Source organism: Gobio gobio (assembly GCF_949357685.1).
Source record: "Gobio gobio genome assembly, chromosome: 18".
NCBI lineage: Eukaryota > Metazoa > Chordata > Actinopteri > Cypriniformes > Gobionidae > Gobio > Gobio gobio.
This window is the reverse complement of record NC_137111.1, coordinates 4,732,966-4,748,499: the sequence shown is the minus strand read 5'-3', so window position 1 is coordinate 4,748,499 and position 15,534 is coordinate 4,732,966. Positions and strand designations below refer to the sequence as shown.

At 38.5% G+C, this 15,534-nt stretch overlaps 1 protein-coding gene across 1 annotated transcript in view; it reads left to right on the top strand.

Moving 5' to 3' along the window:
* Positions 1–15,534, top strand: part of gclc (glutamate-cysteine ligase, catalytic subunit) — a 51,777-nt gene that overhangs the window by 19,638 nt on the left and 16,605 nt on the right. The window contains exons 5-9 of the mRNA XM_079842857.1: positions 84–142; positions 4,519–4,655; positions 4,736–4,810; positions 7,679–7,795; positions 14,276–14,414. Of these exons, the coding sequence (XP_079698983.1) occupies positions 84–142; positions 4,519–4,655; positions 4,736–4,810; positions 7,679–7,795; positions 14,276–14,414 (527 nt within the window). The remainder of the gene's footprint in view (positions 1–83; positions 143–4,518; positions 4,656–4,735; positions 4,811–7,678; positions 7,796–14,275; positions 14,415–15,534) is intronic.

The following is a 15,534-nucleotide window of genomic DNA, read 5'->3' as shown; positions in this document are numbered from 1 at the left end:
TTAAGGGTTTCAACAGCACTAACTCCAAGCACATGGATTGTATGAAAACTGTGTAATGTTTCTAAATATTGAATGTGTTACAGCACTCTGACCAGAAACATACGCCACCGGAGGGGAGAAAAGGTGGTGATTAACGTACCAAGTGAGTCTTTTCAGTTGTTTTTTGTAAATTATAGAAATTAGTGTTGTCACGATACTCACTCCCTCCAGAAAAACGCGATTATGCGTTCGCATAATTCAATGCACAAGTCCGCATATTTATGTGGGGGCTGAATTTTTAAAAATACGCAGCATATATAGCCGATATAATATGCATCCGCGTGCAAAATATGCATGGCTTGCATGATTCCCCGCATTTTCGTTGCAAAAGTCACATAAGCCTTGTCTGGCTATCACCAGACCAAGCTCAATATAAGATTGAACATTGGTATGGGAAGACTGCTCTGTATTTTCTACTGCACACGCGAGCATAAACACGCATTAATTCAAATGACTCTGTACGCAATTGGATAGTCCTTCAACCAATCAGACCATAAGAGGCGTGATAAACAAGCATCATTCAAATGACTCTGTACGCAATTGGATAGTCCTTCAACCAATCAGACCATAAGAGGCGTGATAAACAAGCATCATTCAAATGACTCTGTACGCAATTGGATAGTCCTTCAACCAATCAGACCATAAGAGGCGTGATAAACAAGCATCATTCAAATGACTCTGTACGCAATTGGATAGTCCTTCAACCAATCAGACCATAAGAGGCGTGATAAACAAGCATCATTCAAATGACTCTGTACGCAATTGGATAGTCCTTCAACCAATCAGACCATAAGAGGCGTGATAAACAAGCATCATTCAAATGACTCTGTACGCAATTGGATAGTCCGTCAACCAATCAGACCATAAGAGGCGTGATAAACAAGCATCATTCAAATGACTCTGTACGCAATTGGATAGTCCGTCAACCAATCAGACCATAAGAGGCGTGATAAACAAGCATCATTCAAATGACTCTGTACGCAATTGGATAGTCCTTCAACCAATCAGACCATAAGAGGCGTGATAAACAAGCATCATTCAAATGACTCTGTACGCAATTGGATAGTCCGTCAACCAATCAGACCACAAGAGGCGTGATCAACGGGAAACGACCCATTGCTTCTCTATCCGTCATCGTGATAATCCCTCCAAAAGCGGGCCAGGTGGATAAGCCCGTCTGTGATTGGTTCTCGCAAAAGTATAACAGAAGCAGTAGAAATGAATGTACGGGTTTTCAGTTGCCGGGCGAAATCAAATCGCTGGCAGATCAGGCTGGGTTTACCCAGTTTAACATAAGCCCCGTTTCCACCGAAATTACCTGGAACAATTTGTACCAGAAACTTTTTTACCCCAGACCTGCTACTGTCTGCGTTTTCCACTGGGTAATAATTTTTGCGCGATACTGTCTGCAACAATAACAAGTGGAGGAGATACAAGCAGCGCTGCTTTTGCTGGTTATGTATTGGTTTACTAAACAAAACGGTGGAAAAGAGACGAGCACTGATACTAAAGCGTATTTTGAAAGCTCGTAAAGCTAGATTTAAAATAAGACAACGTATGTTATTATCAGCTTTTACGGACTTTGGGCCTCATTCATGAAACTTTCATAAATATATGAGCAAATTCTGAGTAATTTGCGAACACTGTCCTCCAGATTCACAAACTCTTCGTATACCACGGATTCGTGTTAAACGTGTGTATATTAATGAATTCCAAACATCCGTTAATAGGACATGCGTGCACGCTCATTCATAATTTGCATAATCCCCGCCCATGAGTTACAACTGCAAATGACGTGTGCAGGAACGCTGTGGAATCTTCCGGACTTCTTTCTCAGGTTTGGCTCCAGTATTTTGAATAAATCCTAATTGGACATATGCCTAGCAATAAATATAAATGTATCGTGTGTCCATCAAAGCATTTTTAGCCAGCTGTAAAACACCTGGTGCTCTTCTGAAAACGGCCAGCTGGTGGCGCTTGAGAGCGCTTTGCAAAGGCAGTGTTTTTCCATCTGAGATACTTTGATTGCTATGAATATGATACAGAATATCCATGGTAGTAATGAGTTACTAGTATCTCATTTTGAAGAATATTACTGAATATAAAAAAAGCAGTATTAACTTCTCCATTATTGTCGTTCAAGCGGCGTTCAAGTGTGATGATTGGTCGGTGTAGTATTTGTCCCGCCCCTCTTCCACTGTGATTGGACGGCCGGGTAAAAAGTGACCGTGACGAGCGCTGCCCATTAGCCAACGTTGAACAGTAAAAAAAAATGGACAAATTAACTCTTGAAATATTATTATGGTACATAGTGCATCAAAATGCAATGTTGTCAGTTTGCCTAAATGAGAACACAGAACGCTCACATGTGTTACGCACCGTTTACTCGTGGGAGGGAGCTGGTGGACATTTCTTTCATACCAACTAACATTTTGAAAATACAACAATTTTCGTGAATCCGAAAATTTACGCCAGAGCAGCTTTACGAACAATTTACACACAAATTCGTTCTGCTCGTGTTTCATGAATGAGGACATTGACCGTGCGATTGCTGAGACGAATGCGTGCCATCGGACAGAAAGAGCAAGGCTGATAAATACTGAACGCAGAACGAACCTCGCAAGACTTTTAAAAATGGCGGTTGAAATAAAATGCTGCGTGAGCTCAACCAATCAGCATGTTCAGCGCCCAAGTCCCGCCCCCGAAAGTTCCTGAAATCTGAAAAAGTACCACCTCGCAAGCAGGGCCGTTTTTATATTTACCCGGAACTTCATTCCTGCGGTCAAAACCCACTGAGTACTGGCCCAAAGATCCTCGTTCCTGCGGTGGAAACGCGGCTATAGCCTATATCTTAGCAGAACGTTGAAAAATGTTGTGTTTACTTAACACAAGAGCAACCATTTCTCCATTTTGCCATAAAAGTCAAATCAAATAACATAACGAATACCCCTATTCATATTGAAGTAGTTTAGTGTAAAGATTAATGTGGAAGTGGGCGCTTTTATTACTTCTCGACGCTTGGTGGGACGTTCTGCAAAAGGTCGCATTTGCTTGGTCTCAGAAGCGTAAGATGCCCACTGGGGGTGTGCCATATCATACCGTCCACGATAATACCGATATACATTTTTACATGATAAAAAAGTGTCATATCGCGATATGAATGATATAGCGACGCGATGGCGTATGGCGCATTTACGTTCTCTAGCGCGCACAACAACAGCACCTGTCAGAGTAAACACGAAGAGCAGCATCTCAGCCTCCCATAACGACTTGGTACCTAAAAAGGAGCTACTTGGTTACAAGACGTCAGCCCACTTGACAAATGACTAAACATCGACAACTTAAAGCTGCTATTGATGTTCTCAGCGCAATATTTGACCGGAAGGGTAACATTGAGAGTTATTTTCGTCAGTTACGGCCCGTTAGATCCAGCATTCTGCCTCCTTTGAATCAGAGACAGAGATAAAGTAGTGCGTAAGATTACATTTATTTGAATGAATGGATTATAGCATTTATTAGAGAGAGAGAGTGAGAGATTCGTTCCTGTGTGACTGCGTCTGTTCAGAGTCTCTCTTAACGAAGATGTGGGTTTATTACTGAAAAATAACAATGTAACCCCATCGTTGCTGAGAAATATAATGTAGTGATCCAGTAACTTAGCTATTTTATTGCTAAAAGTCACGGGGCGGCGTTAATAACAAGTTTCTGTGCTCATGAATGTGCAGCGCGATCTCTGCGCGCGCGCGTGTGTGTGTGTGCGCGTGCGCTTCAATAGCCCCGTTTACATGCACACTTTTATGTCATTCCGATTAAAATCATTCCGATTGAACGATTCTGTTTACACGAGACATTATCTAAACCGATCTGGTGTTGCTGTAAGAAACACCTCAGAAAAATAAATTCTTCTGTCAGGCGCAGTTGAAGTAGAAGTGCCTGGGACAAACGCTGTCAGATGAGATGGCCAGGCTATGTCTGTGTCATTTTTCCAACATTTATCCTCATAACTTGTTACAAAATAAAAAGTTTTACACTTCAGAAATATTAGTGTATCCTTATGAAAGCAGTGTTTATATGCAGCACTTTCATTCGGACTTTTAAGCCGATTACAGTGCTCCGTCTAAACACACCTGAAATGAAAACAGCGCATTAATATAGAACGAGGATTCATCTGACTTGGAACTACCTGTGCATTAAACGATTTTATTGCACACCTTCCAGCCAATCAGAATCTAATATTCAGACAGACGATGGCATAAATTACATTATTGTTAAAATAAAATGTTTTGTTTGCACTTATAAATGCTGCTGCCTACCAGCTGCAATAACCAATAAAACTGTTCCAAACATTTTTTTTCTATATCATCATAAATATCGTTATCGCAAATATTCTTGAAATATCGTGATATAATTTTGAGGCTATATCGCCCACCCCTAATGCCCACTTATATTGCTTCATGGTGTTTTCCGTGTCCTTCACAGTTTTCAAGGATAAAAACACCCCGTCTCCGTTTGTGGAGACGTTTGCAGAAGATGATGGAGAGGCTGCCCGGGGTGCCCTGCCCGATCACATCTACATGGACGCCATGGGCTTTGGCATGGGGAACTGTTGCCTGCAGGTAAAGTCCCTCTTACTCTCATCCATGTGCATTGAGAATATTCGGGTCATGTGGTTGATCGGTGTTTTCCACCTTTGCAGGTGACCTTCCAGGCTTGCAGCATCAGAGAGGCGCGCTACCTTTATGACCAACTGGCCGTTTTCTGTCCCATAGTGGTAAGAGAACACGGGTTAGATTACGGCTGTCGAGTTAATCTTTTTTTTAAAAAATCGAATTAATCACACACCAGTTTTGGCTGAGAAATTACGCCCCAAGCTTTGAAGAGACATAAAAGTAGTTTTAGAAATAAATATTCCGTTTTAAAGGGTTAGTTCACCCAAAAATGAAAATTCTGTCAGTAATTACTCACCCTCATGTTGTTCCAACCATGTAAGACCTTCGTTCATCTTCGGAACATAATTTAGTATATTTTTGATGAAATCTGAGAGCTGTCTCACTCCTCCATAGGCTTTCAGAGGGACTGAAACTTGATGGCCCAGAATAGTAAGTAAAAACGTCATTTAAGGAGTCAACAAAAATAACGACTTTATCACACTATTATTGTTGTTCAATTTGAGCCTCTGACGAGAGTTTGCGGGAGTGCCACGACGCATGCGCGAGAACTGAGATTAACCCTACTCCGAAAGAGTGAGCAGCCAGTCAAGTAGTAGAAGAAGAAGAACGCCGTAATCTCAGTTCTCGCGCATGCGTCGTGGCACTCCCGCGAACTCTCGTCAGAGGCTCAAATTGAACAACAATAATAGTGTGATAAAGTCGTTATTTTTGTTGTTTTTCCGCTCAAAAAGTATTTTCGTCGCATGATAGACTTAATACAGAGCCACTGTAGTCATTTGGACTCCTTAAATGACGTTTTTACTTACTATTCTGGGCCATCAAGTTTCAGTCCCTCTGAAAGCCTATGGAGGAGTGAGACAGCTCTCAGATTTCATCAAAAATATACTAAATTATGTTCCGAAGATGAACGAAGGTCTTACATGGTTGGAACAACATGAGGGTGAGTAATTACTGACAGAATTTTCATTTTTGGGTGAACTAACCCTTTAAGGCGAGACGAGGCAGGTGAAACTTTCAAGCAGTTGTCAATTTTGAGATTTTGGGCCAGTTTGCTCCCTTAACATGTAAGCTTTCAAGCCAACCTGTTAAAACTTTGAATCATTTATTCTACAAAAAAATGGGTTGCAAACTTGACAAAAACTGTTCCATAATTCCTATTAAACCAAAAGATATTGGAAAAACAACATATAAATTATATAATATTTATAGTTATATAAATACATTTTATTTAATATTATTTAATATTAGTGTTGTTTATATGTTTATTACATCAAAGCGAATACGAAACGAAATAACAAAATCCTGTGAATAACCAGGCAAAACTTATGAAAACGCCAATCAATGCTCTGAATTTCTTCTGCCCATTTACATGATCAAGATAAGACTTAATTGATCCAGAACTGCAGAAATTCGCTTGTTATAGCAGCTCCAGATACAACACAACAGATGGCAAAAACACACATTAAATAAAAAATAAAGATATGGTGAATAAGAGCATAATATATAGGCTACAAAATACAGATTGATGTTAACATTGCACTGGTCACGAAAAGGAGGTAGTGGCACGGTGTAGAAATACATGCATTTTATTGCATAGGACGAAAGTTGCCAGATATACATGACCATATGTGCTACGAGCACTTCCTCGGAGTGTGTATTCAGTGGTGCTAGCAACATCGTCACTCTGTTAAGATCCTCGCTGAAACCAGACAAAGTGAACATGTTGGTTTTCCTGTCATGAAACATTAAGACTGAAAAATAGAGCAGCAGGACTTGCCGATTCACTTAAAGGGATAGTTCACCCAAAAACGAAATGTTTGTGTGTATCTGCTCACCCCCAGGGCATCAGAGATGTAGGTGTGTTTGTTTCTTCAGTAGAACACAGATGAAGATTTTTAACTCCAGCCGTTGCAGTGTGATAGTCGTATAATGATGTCAATGGGGATATTTTAGAGTATGAGAGTAAAACATAGACATACGAATCCTTATTAAACCTGCGGCTCGTGGCGACACATTGATGTCTTAAGACACCAAACCATCGGTTTCTGCGAGAAACCCAACAGTATTTGTTATTTTTTACCTCTTATCAGACGAACGTCATCTAGTATTCCCAGCGCCATAACTTCCGGCGAATAAGGTCAAAATACTATCAAAGATAAATATATGCACAGATGCCTCATTCGACCGATCCACGCAGGAACTAATGAGGAGTCTATGTATATATATCTATGATCGCGCCGGTATTTTGACCTTATTTGTCGGAAGTGATGGCGCGGCTGATGCAGAGCCATAGAAAAAAATGAAATAAATGTTTAAATATGGATATTTTTCTTACACAAACGCATCGATTGGCTTCAGAAGGCCTTTATTAACACCCCAGAGCCGTGTGGAGCAGTTATATGACGGACAGATGCATTTTTATGGACTTCAAAAACAGCGCAACTATTACTGCTATTATAATGCTTGGATTAGCCTGAACATTTGTAATATAACTCAGATTTTACTCGTCTGAAAGAAGAATGTCATACACACCTCGGAGGACTTGAGGTTGAGTAAATCATGGGCTAATTTTCATTTTTGGGTGAACTATCCCTTTAAGCGGGCCAACAGCCGAACACTTGTACTAGGTTAACAGCCAAACCACGAGATTTGTCGCTTCCCATAAATCCCATACCGTCACAGCCCTAAACCTAATATAAATATGGGGATACTTTCATGCATGATGTCACTGCTTGTAGGATAAATCAAATATAAATAACACATTCCAAATCTGAGTGAATTTAATTGTAGTTTTACAGGATCTTCTAACGTTGAACATTGACCATCTTTACCATACATTGAGTAACATATAACCGTCATCTTTTTCACAGTCTTGTGTGGTTAGCAGTTGTCAAGTTTTTAATGAGTTTTGTTTTCAGAAATGCGCAGTATTTGGTTCTCAGTATTGATGTGTGTGTGTGTGTGTGTAGATGGCTCTCAGCGCTGCCTCTCCGTTCTACCGTGGATTCGTATCAGACATCGACTGCCGTTGGGGAGTGATCTCTGCTTCTGTGGATGACCGAACTCGAGAGGAGCGGGGTCTGGAGGTGAGGACCGGGTTCATCTACACACCTCACACAAACGATCATTTCCGTCTTTTGGCCATATCCATAAAGGAATAGTTTCCCTGAGGAGGTCAAGTTGATTTGCACTCCTGTTCAAATTGATGCTGCCTGGGGTTCTGGCACAATATATGGAGCAAATAACCTACTGTTTTTAATTTTTACTCAATTATATTCTGTAGTTTTATAATTACAGACTACATGATGTTCCGTAACGCCCTCGTCCTAACTATAGACAATCACTTCAGTAATAATTACAGAGATCCCAGTCCTGTGTGAATCATACATGAGGTGACTCGCTAATCATTTAAAAAGAAAAATTATCTCATCATCTTTTGAGAACTTACTCTGTTAATGACAAGAAAAGCTGCATGTGTTATAATTAACAAGGCGATCACATGGGTCTACAGCCGGAATTATTCTGAAATAAACAGTCAAACGTTACTAATTCTGGGTCACTGAGAACGAAAAATGATGCTTACAATGGTTGATTGCCTCTAGTTTTCAAGATATGCTATCGGGTCACTATATACGGCCCTTGACTTGGGAATGGCGGAGTTATAAATGTAGGGAACTCCATCTTTGACTGGAGCTATCACTGGGTTTGGACATTACAGTAAAATAAATGATGCAATCTGAAGATGGTATTGCATCATACATGAAATTAATTGCATCATGTTATTCCAAGAAGTCATGGATGATGCAATTATAACGAAGCTTACATCACTCCAGCGCTAGAAACCATACAGCAGGGTATTGTCAACACAATATACATGTAGATATATTAAAATATCTTGGAAACAGTGGGTAGTCATATTTTAATTGTCATATTTGAATTCAGCGCATCAAAATACATGAGAGATACTCCAGGCGCACTGTAAATAGTGAATCCGCCATGGTGCGAACACAATTGGCTTTTAAAGGGAAAGGGAGATGAGACTCTGATTGGTTTATTGCACGTTACACCCAAAACACACCCATAACTCATTAAGAGACGAGAGACGGCCCTTTTGGACCATTTGTCCCCCCGCTAAACTAGCAAAAGTGGATTCGGACACCCCGAAGTGCACCTGCGCCACGAGCTCAGATCGTTAAAATAAAGCCCCAAGACTTTGTTAGGGGCCGTTCACATCGCGTCTAAAATGTGTCGTTCCTCTATCTTGACTGAGCTTTCAATGTTGTTACGGAAAGGCTAAAGCTGATTGGATGGTTCTTGTCACATGACCTGCGGTGCGTTTGCGGCATTCTGAAAACAGCTGTGGCGTAGTTAAACAACATGTCACAAACGCGTCGCTCTATATCATGAATGCACATCTACATGAACTCAAAATGAACTAATGTGCACAATAAGCCCTGTGGTTTACAGTGAATTTGGCTAAGGGGCGTTGTTAGGCATGATGCGGAGCATCGTTTATAACCGCTAACCCCCTTAGCTGTCATAAATTCACTGTAAACCACGGCTTCATGGGGTTGTGTTACCACACAATACAAATATTAAAGCCAAAATATATGCATCAATGCAACTTTTATGAAGTAAAATCACTAAAAGCGTGAGGTCAGGGACCGTTTTTTCCGGCGGAAGGCAGACATGGTGTAATAATTTAACAGACGTTACATTTTTACACCATTAGATGGCGGCAAAGTCGGTCTTAGTGAGCGAGTCACTCAATAGAGAAGACTTTTATATTGAAAGGACTGAAACGCAGAGGTGGAAAGAGTAACAAAATATTCTACTCAAGTAAAAGTACTATTACTTCAATGAAATTTTACTTAAGTAGAAGTAGAAGTACTTACCTAAAAATTTACTCAAGTAAAAGTAAAAAGTTGTTCATTTAAAATGTACTCGGAGTAAAAGTTACTGAGTTACTTTTTTAACTGCGGGGTGGGGACTATCCCGTGTAGGGTTGTGGTAGAATGAGATTTTCATGATATAAAAACAGTTTTCACAGCATCACTGTATTAATTATTTAATAAATAAACTGTATTATTAAATTATGGTTATTATCACCAGTTAAAATGGCATTAAATTAATGAAAACTTTTCTTTTCTTTTTTTTTGGTTGAACAAATGCTTTATTATAACAAACTTGAAACCACTTTTTTAAATTAATTTTTTTAACATTTCAATAAAACATGTCTAATGAACTAAATAAATTATTATAAATTAGATTAACAACTTTAAGAATAATAGAGTCCTAAGAAATTTTCCTTTTTATGATTTAATACAAATAACATTACCAAAACGGTGGTAATCAAATACTTATCCTTTAATATTTTTGGGCAAAGCGCTGCTGTTTTACTAAATGAAACCATGGATTTAAAAATATATTCTTAAATAATGTTTAAATTATGTAATATTATTATTGTTGTTAGTTAATATTATTATTATTTTGACAAGTATTCTATAGAGGCCTACAATAGTAATATATTTCTGTCACAATTTCATCTAGTTAAACCGTTTATTTTGACGGGTGTAAGTGAGGACCTATTTCAGCGAAGATCTGTTTCAGAGTGTATTTGATAATGGCTTTTAATCAAATAAAATGATGAAAATGTTCATTAGGGGGTCTCAGATCAGCTCTGGAAATGTTCATACTGTATGTTCATGCCCAAATATGTTTTTTGAGACGTTAAACACCACAGGCATCGCTTGGGCTACTTAAGTATGTAGGCTAGTAGACGAAACAGAGCTGCTCATTCACACAGAGACAGAACAAGCAGATAATATATTCATATAGCAGTGTTTGAGCTTTAATATTCACAGACCATGTCGCGATTTGATTTATTGTACAGCTTTACCGTTGATGTATTCATTCATCCATCAGTTTGCGTGTTTTACGTGACATCTGCGTTATACTGTAATTCCGGGATTCCCTCTGCATCACAGAAAGCATTCGGCCTTAAGTTATAAACGTACCTTTATCCGCACAGAGGGAAGTTCCCGAAAAGTTCCTTTCAGCTGGGTCTGTCTTCAATGCAGTCGTTTCCGTATCGCGTTTTTCCCCCCTTTGTATTATTTATTTTTACTCAGTAACGGATGTGGTTTAAAATGTAGCGAAGTACAATACTTCAAACAAAACATACTTAAGTAAAAGTAAAATTACAGATTTTTAAAACTACTTAAAAAAGTAGAAGTACGCAGAAAAACTACTCAATTACAGTAACGCGAGTAAATGTAATTCGTTACTTTCCACCTCTGCTGAAACGTGTGTGAACACAGAAAAACCCCTTTACTGTTAAAAGGACAAGATATCACAGTGGACATTCAGCTGATTTTTTTATTATGACCATAGGACTGACCTGAAGAATATGTGGTAACACTTTACTTGAAGGAGTGTGCATAAGACTGACATGACACCTTCATAATCATGACATGAATATGAAGGAGTTTTTATGCATGTTCATGACAACTCTCACTAAGTGTCATTCGCTCAATTTTGTCATTTTTAATGCAAAGATGACATTATTTGAGATGTTTTTTTTTGTCATGACAACTTGACAATACCAATACAACATAACCTGTCATAAACATGACATAGCAGATTAATTATCAAACTTAAGTATTAAAATAGGAAATATTATCCAAATTAAGTCTTAATACTCTGTCAAATTATTTTACAAGTGTCATGAATATTTTCCTTGACCTAAACTATGGCGTCATAGAGGAAATCGAGAACTCATTGAAAACTCACCTCAGAATGATAGAGTGGCCTTTATGATGGTGTCTTAGCTACACTTATCCATGATGTAAAAAAGCATTTTGGAATGGAGCATTACACGGTTGATGCTACTTCCATTTTCTTTCACATATCCCTTTCAACTAACGAATAATCCAAGCTAATAACTCATTTTTTAACCAAATCATTATGATAATTATCTTCATGATTTATCTGAACGGAAATAAAAATGAAATGAGGAAGAAAAGGGTGTGGTCCGCTAATGGAGATCAAAAATGAACATGCGTGAAGGGAAGGAAGTGGAGACGCGTCGCGGAAGTGAGAGCGCGATGGAAATGGTGGGATGGAGTTGCCGAGAATAATTAGTTGTCGTTAGCCTGGCGTGGCCATACTCAATTCTAGTCAGAATATGAGTCTGGTACCGCTCCATTGAGCTTTGATTATGGGGCGTGTTTCAACCGAACCAGGAAAGACCTCAATTGGATAGACCCACAACCAATCAGAGCAACGGAGCGACGCGTAACGTTAGTTGTCAAATGTCAACAGAACTCAACTGCACTGTGTTGCCAAGTCCGTGTTTTTCTCCATGTCCGCGGGTTGAAGCGACCCCAATTATGTGATTATATAAACCCAGGAATGCGAATTTTAGCAGGCAACCTTGCCAAAATAACATATTTTGCCAACCAAACGCCATTTTTTTCCGGAGAACCCCCCGGAAAGTTATTGTTTTGGGCTATAGTTTTGAGTAGCAATTGTGCGCGACATTGCAAAAACACTTGTAAACCCTGTCTGCACGCACGCTGGATTAAGTAACGTTACAAGAAAAAGATGAGTGTAAACGATCTTTGGCAGTAATAAAATAATTTAAGGATACACAGAGTACTTACCAACACGATCATCGTTTCTGAGAGAAATAGTGAAGGTGAATGCATATACGAACAAGTTCTCCAGTTTAGGATAAGAGCAAATTCAACCCAAGAGCCTTCAATGACGTGGATGATTACGTTACTGTTGATCATCTGTCAATCATCGTCTAAAGCCCGCCCTGATGATTTCATTGGTCCGAACAGTTTCTGTTCGGGCATAATTACTTCTCTATGGAGCGAGTCCAGACCGAATTGCCCGAGCAAAAATTTTTGTGGGCGGGGCTAAATTCGGCTGGCATCCAGGCTAAGTTGTCGTTGGAGTTTAACCACATTCGATTGAACTGCAAAACCTTGTGGGTACACCAGGAAGATCGTGCTGAAATCTTCGGATGTCCTCTGCACAGATGATGAATTGTGGCAATCGAAACGGAATCGAAACCGGACCTACCCAGGTTTCAACGACACACGCCGAACGGGTTTGAGGGATTTTGATTTTCTACCCCTTTTTTGTTACTTGACTGCTGGCATAATTATTCTCCCCCGTGACTCTCAAGAGGAGAGCTCAAAGCAAACTGTTTCCACGCTTTTAAAGCTTCCTTCGATCCGATCTCTCTCTCATCTTCACTAAAGTTAGACCCTTGCCCCGATACAAACAGAACCCTAACGAATATATCACTTTAAATTGAATATTTTTGGTTGGAGAAGTTTTTGTTTTGTCTTTTTTGTCAATTAATTATTTATTTATTTTTTGTCGTATGAAAACATTTAAGTTTTGAATTGCAAATTCTCTAAAAGAGTTTGTGCTATATATGTTTGAACTGAACTGAAAGAATAATAACACTTATTTTCGGAACTTTTTGAGAGTGATTTAATGTGTTGAAATGCTGGGTGGGGTCAGGTTTTTTTTTCGACAGTAATTTAAACTGTCTGGCGCCCGAACTGAAACTTTGAAATACCTGGGTGACCACGCTACAATTTCAAGGAAATATAAATGTGTGGGATCCTGTAATGAACTGTTTAGGACACTTTTTTTTTTTTAAACATTATGAACTGAAAAATGACGCTGTTATAAAATAATTTGTCAGAGTATTAACACTTAATAACATTTTAATGACAAATTCAACTTGTACCACTGAAAAAAATATTTATTTGTCAAGTTGTCATGACAAAGACATCTCAAATAATGTCATCTTTGCATTAAAAATGACTAAATTGAGCGAATGACGCTTAATGACAGTTGTCATGAACATGCATAAAAACATATTCATGACATGTGTCATGTCAGTCTTATGCACACTCCTTCAGGTAAAGTGTTACCGAATATGCAAAATCTGAATGCAGGTGATACACTCAGTCACTCGATCTCTCTCTCACAATAATACAAGCTTCAATGAACATCAATTAGAACGAACATGTTTACGTTGATAAGAGTGTTGTGCAGTGATACACAGGCCTCTTTAAAGCTACACTGTGTGATATTTTCCCCCATCTAGTGGTGAAAAGGTATATGACCATCCAGTGAATATTAGTTTCTCTCAATTCCGATTTCGTTTTAACTCCTACGGTGGCCGATTTAGTCCAAGATTAACATGGCTTCCAGTTCGACCTCGTCCACATTGGACACGGTGCCATCGAGTGTTAAAATGCCAAGGGCAAAGCTTGAATTTACCGGAATGTCCCTCTTTGGCTAATGTACTTTCAAGATGGAGGGGCAACATGGCGACCCGCATTCAAACCCTCACCCGTATGTATTTACAATGGCATATTATAAACTTACAAGAAACTTTATTACTTGAAAGAAGTCAATATACATTAATGAGCACATATATTTTTGAAAGAACTAAGTGTTTTTAGCTAAGAATAAACTAAAAAAGTTACACAGTGTAGCTTTAAAATTAATCATGTGTATCTGTTTCTCTGCAGCCGCTGAAAAACAACAAATTCAGGATCAATAAATCGAGGTATGATTCGATTGACAGCTACCTCTCCTGCTGTGGTGAGAAATACAATGACATTGAGCTGACCATCGATGAGGAGATCAACACACAGCTCCTGGATGCAGGTAAAGACACACACTCAAACCTTCCCTAAAGAGCACCATTCCTCATCGGGATGTCAGGAGAACCGATACTTCGGTACCAATCAGTATCAACATTGCAAAATCCTGCCGGTTCTTGTTTTTCTACAGTAGCTTATGTACCAATGGTACTTAACGTTTCTGCACTATAGCATTATCAGAGCAAATCCGTAATTAAATCAGTCATTTTAAATCTTTCTGTGAGACGATCGGTACCGCGTCTCTCTCACAATGCACAAACGGCTTCATAGTTTCCACATTGCTTTTGCTCTGCAAGCGAGACGCACGTGCAAGACTTTAGCGCACATCAATGTACATCATGCCAATTTATAAATTCAAGCAATTGTAAACTATAAAGTACTCGCGTGCTCTCTGAGAGACAGTACATGGCGCGCACACACAGTCGGCTCTTGCACGAGTGTCAGATTTTTGCAGCTTATTAGCCTACTACGGGTGTAACGGTACACAAAACTGACACAATTTGTTCAGTAAACCACTGTTTAATAAAATAAAAAATAATTAGGGCTGTCAAAAGATTAATCGCGATTAATCGCATCCAAAATAAAAGTTTGTGTTTACATATATGTGTGTGTGTACTCTGTTAATTATTATTTATATATAAATACACACACATTCATGTATATATATTTAAGAAATATTTCCATGCATATACATTTATATAATCTATAATATATATAAATATAAATGTTTTATATATATAAAAAAAAAATTCTTAAATATATGCATGCTTGTGTGTGTGTATTTATATATAAATAATAATTAACAGAGTACACACACATATATTATGTAAATACAAACTTTTATTTTGGATGCGATTAATCGCGATTAATCTTTTGACAGCCCTAATCTAAACATAAATATCAGCTGAATTTAGGCTAATAGTTCGAGCTCTGTCGTTTAATATTATAGTAATGAGCACGTAAGAGCTCCTTATAGTTTACAGAATTAGCAGAGATAATTTTTTTTTATCTTTAAGAAACCTTTAGTTATAATTTAATTAATTTAAGGACTGACACAATTTGTTCAATAAACCATTGTTTAATAAAAAAAAAAAGCAATTTTATATTTAGTTTTCTCTCTCCTG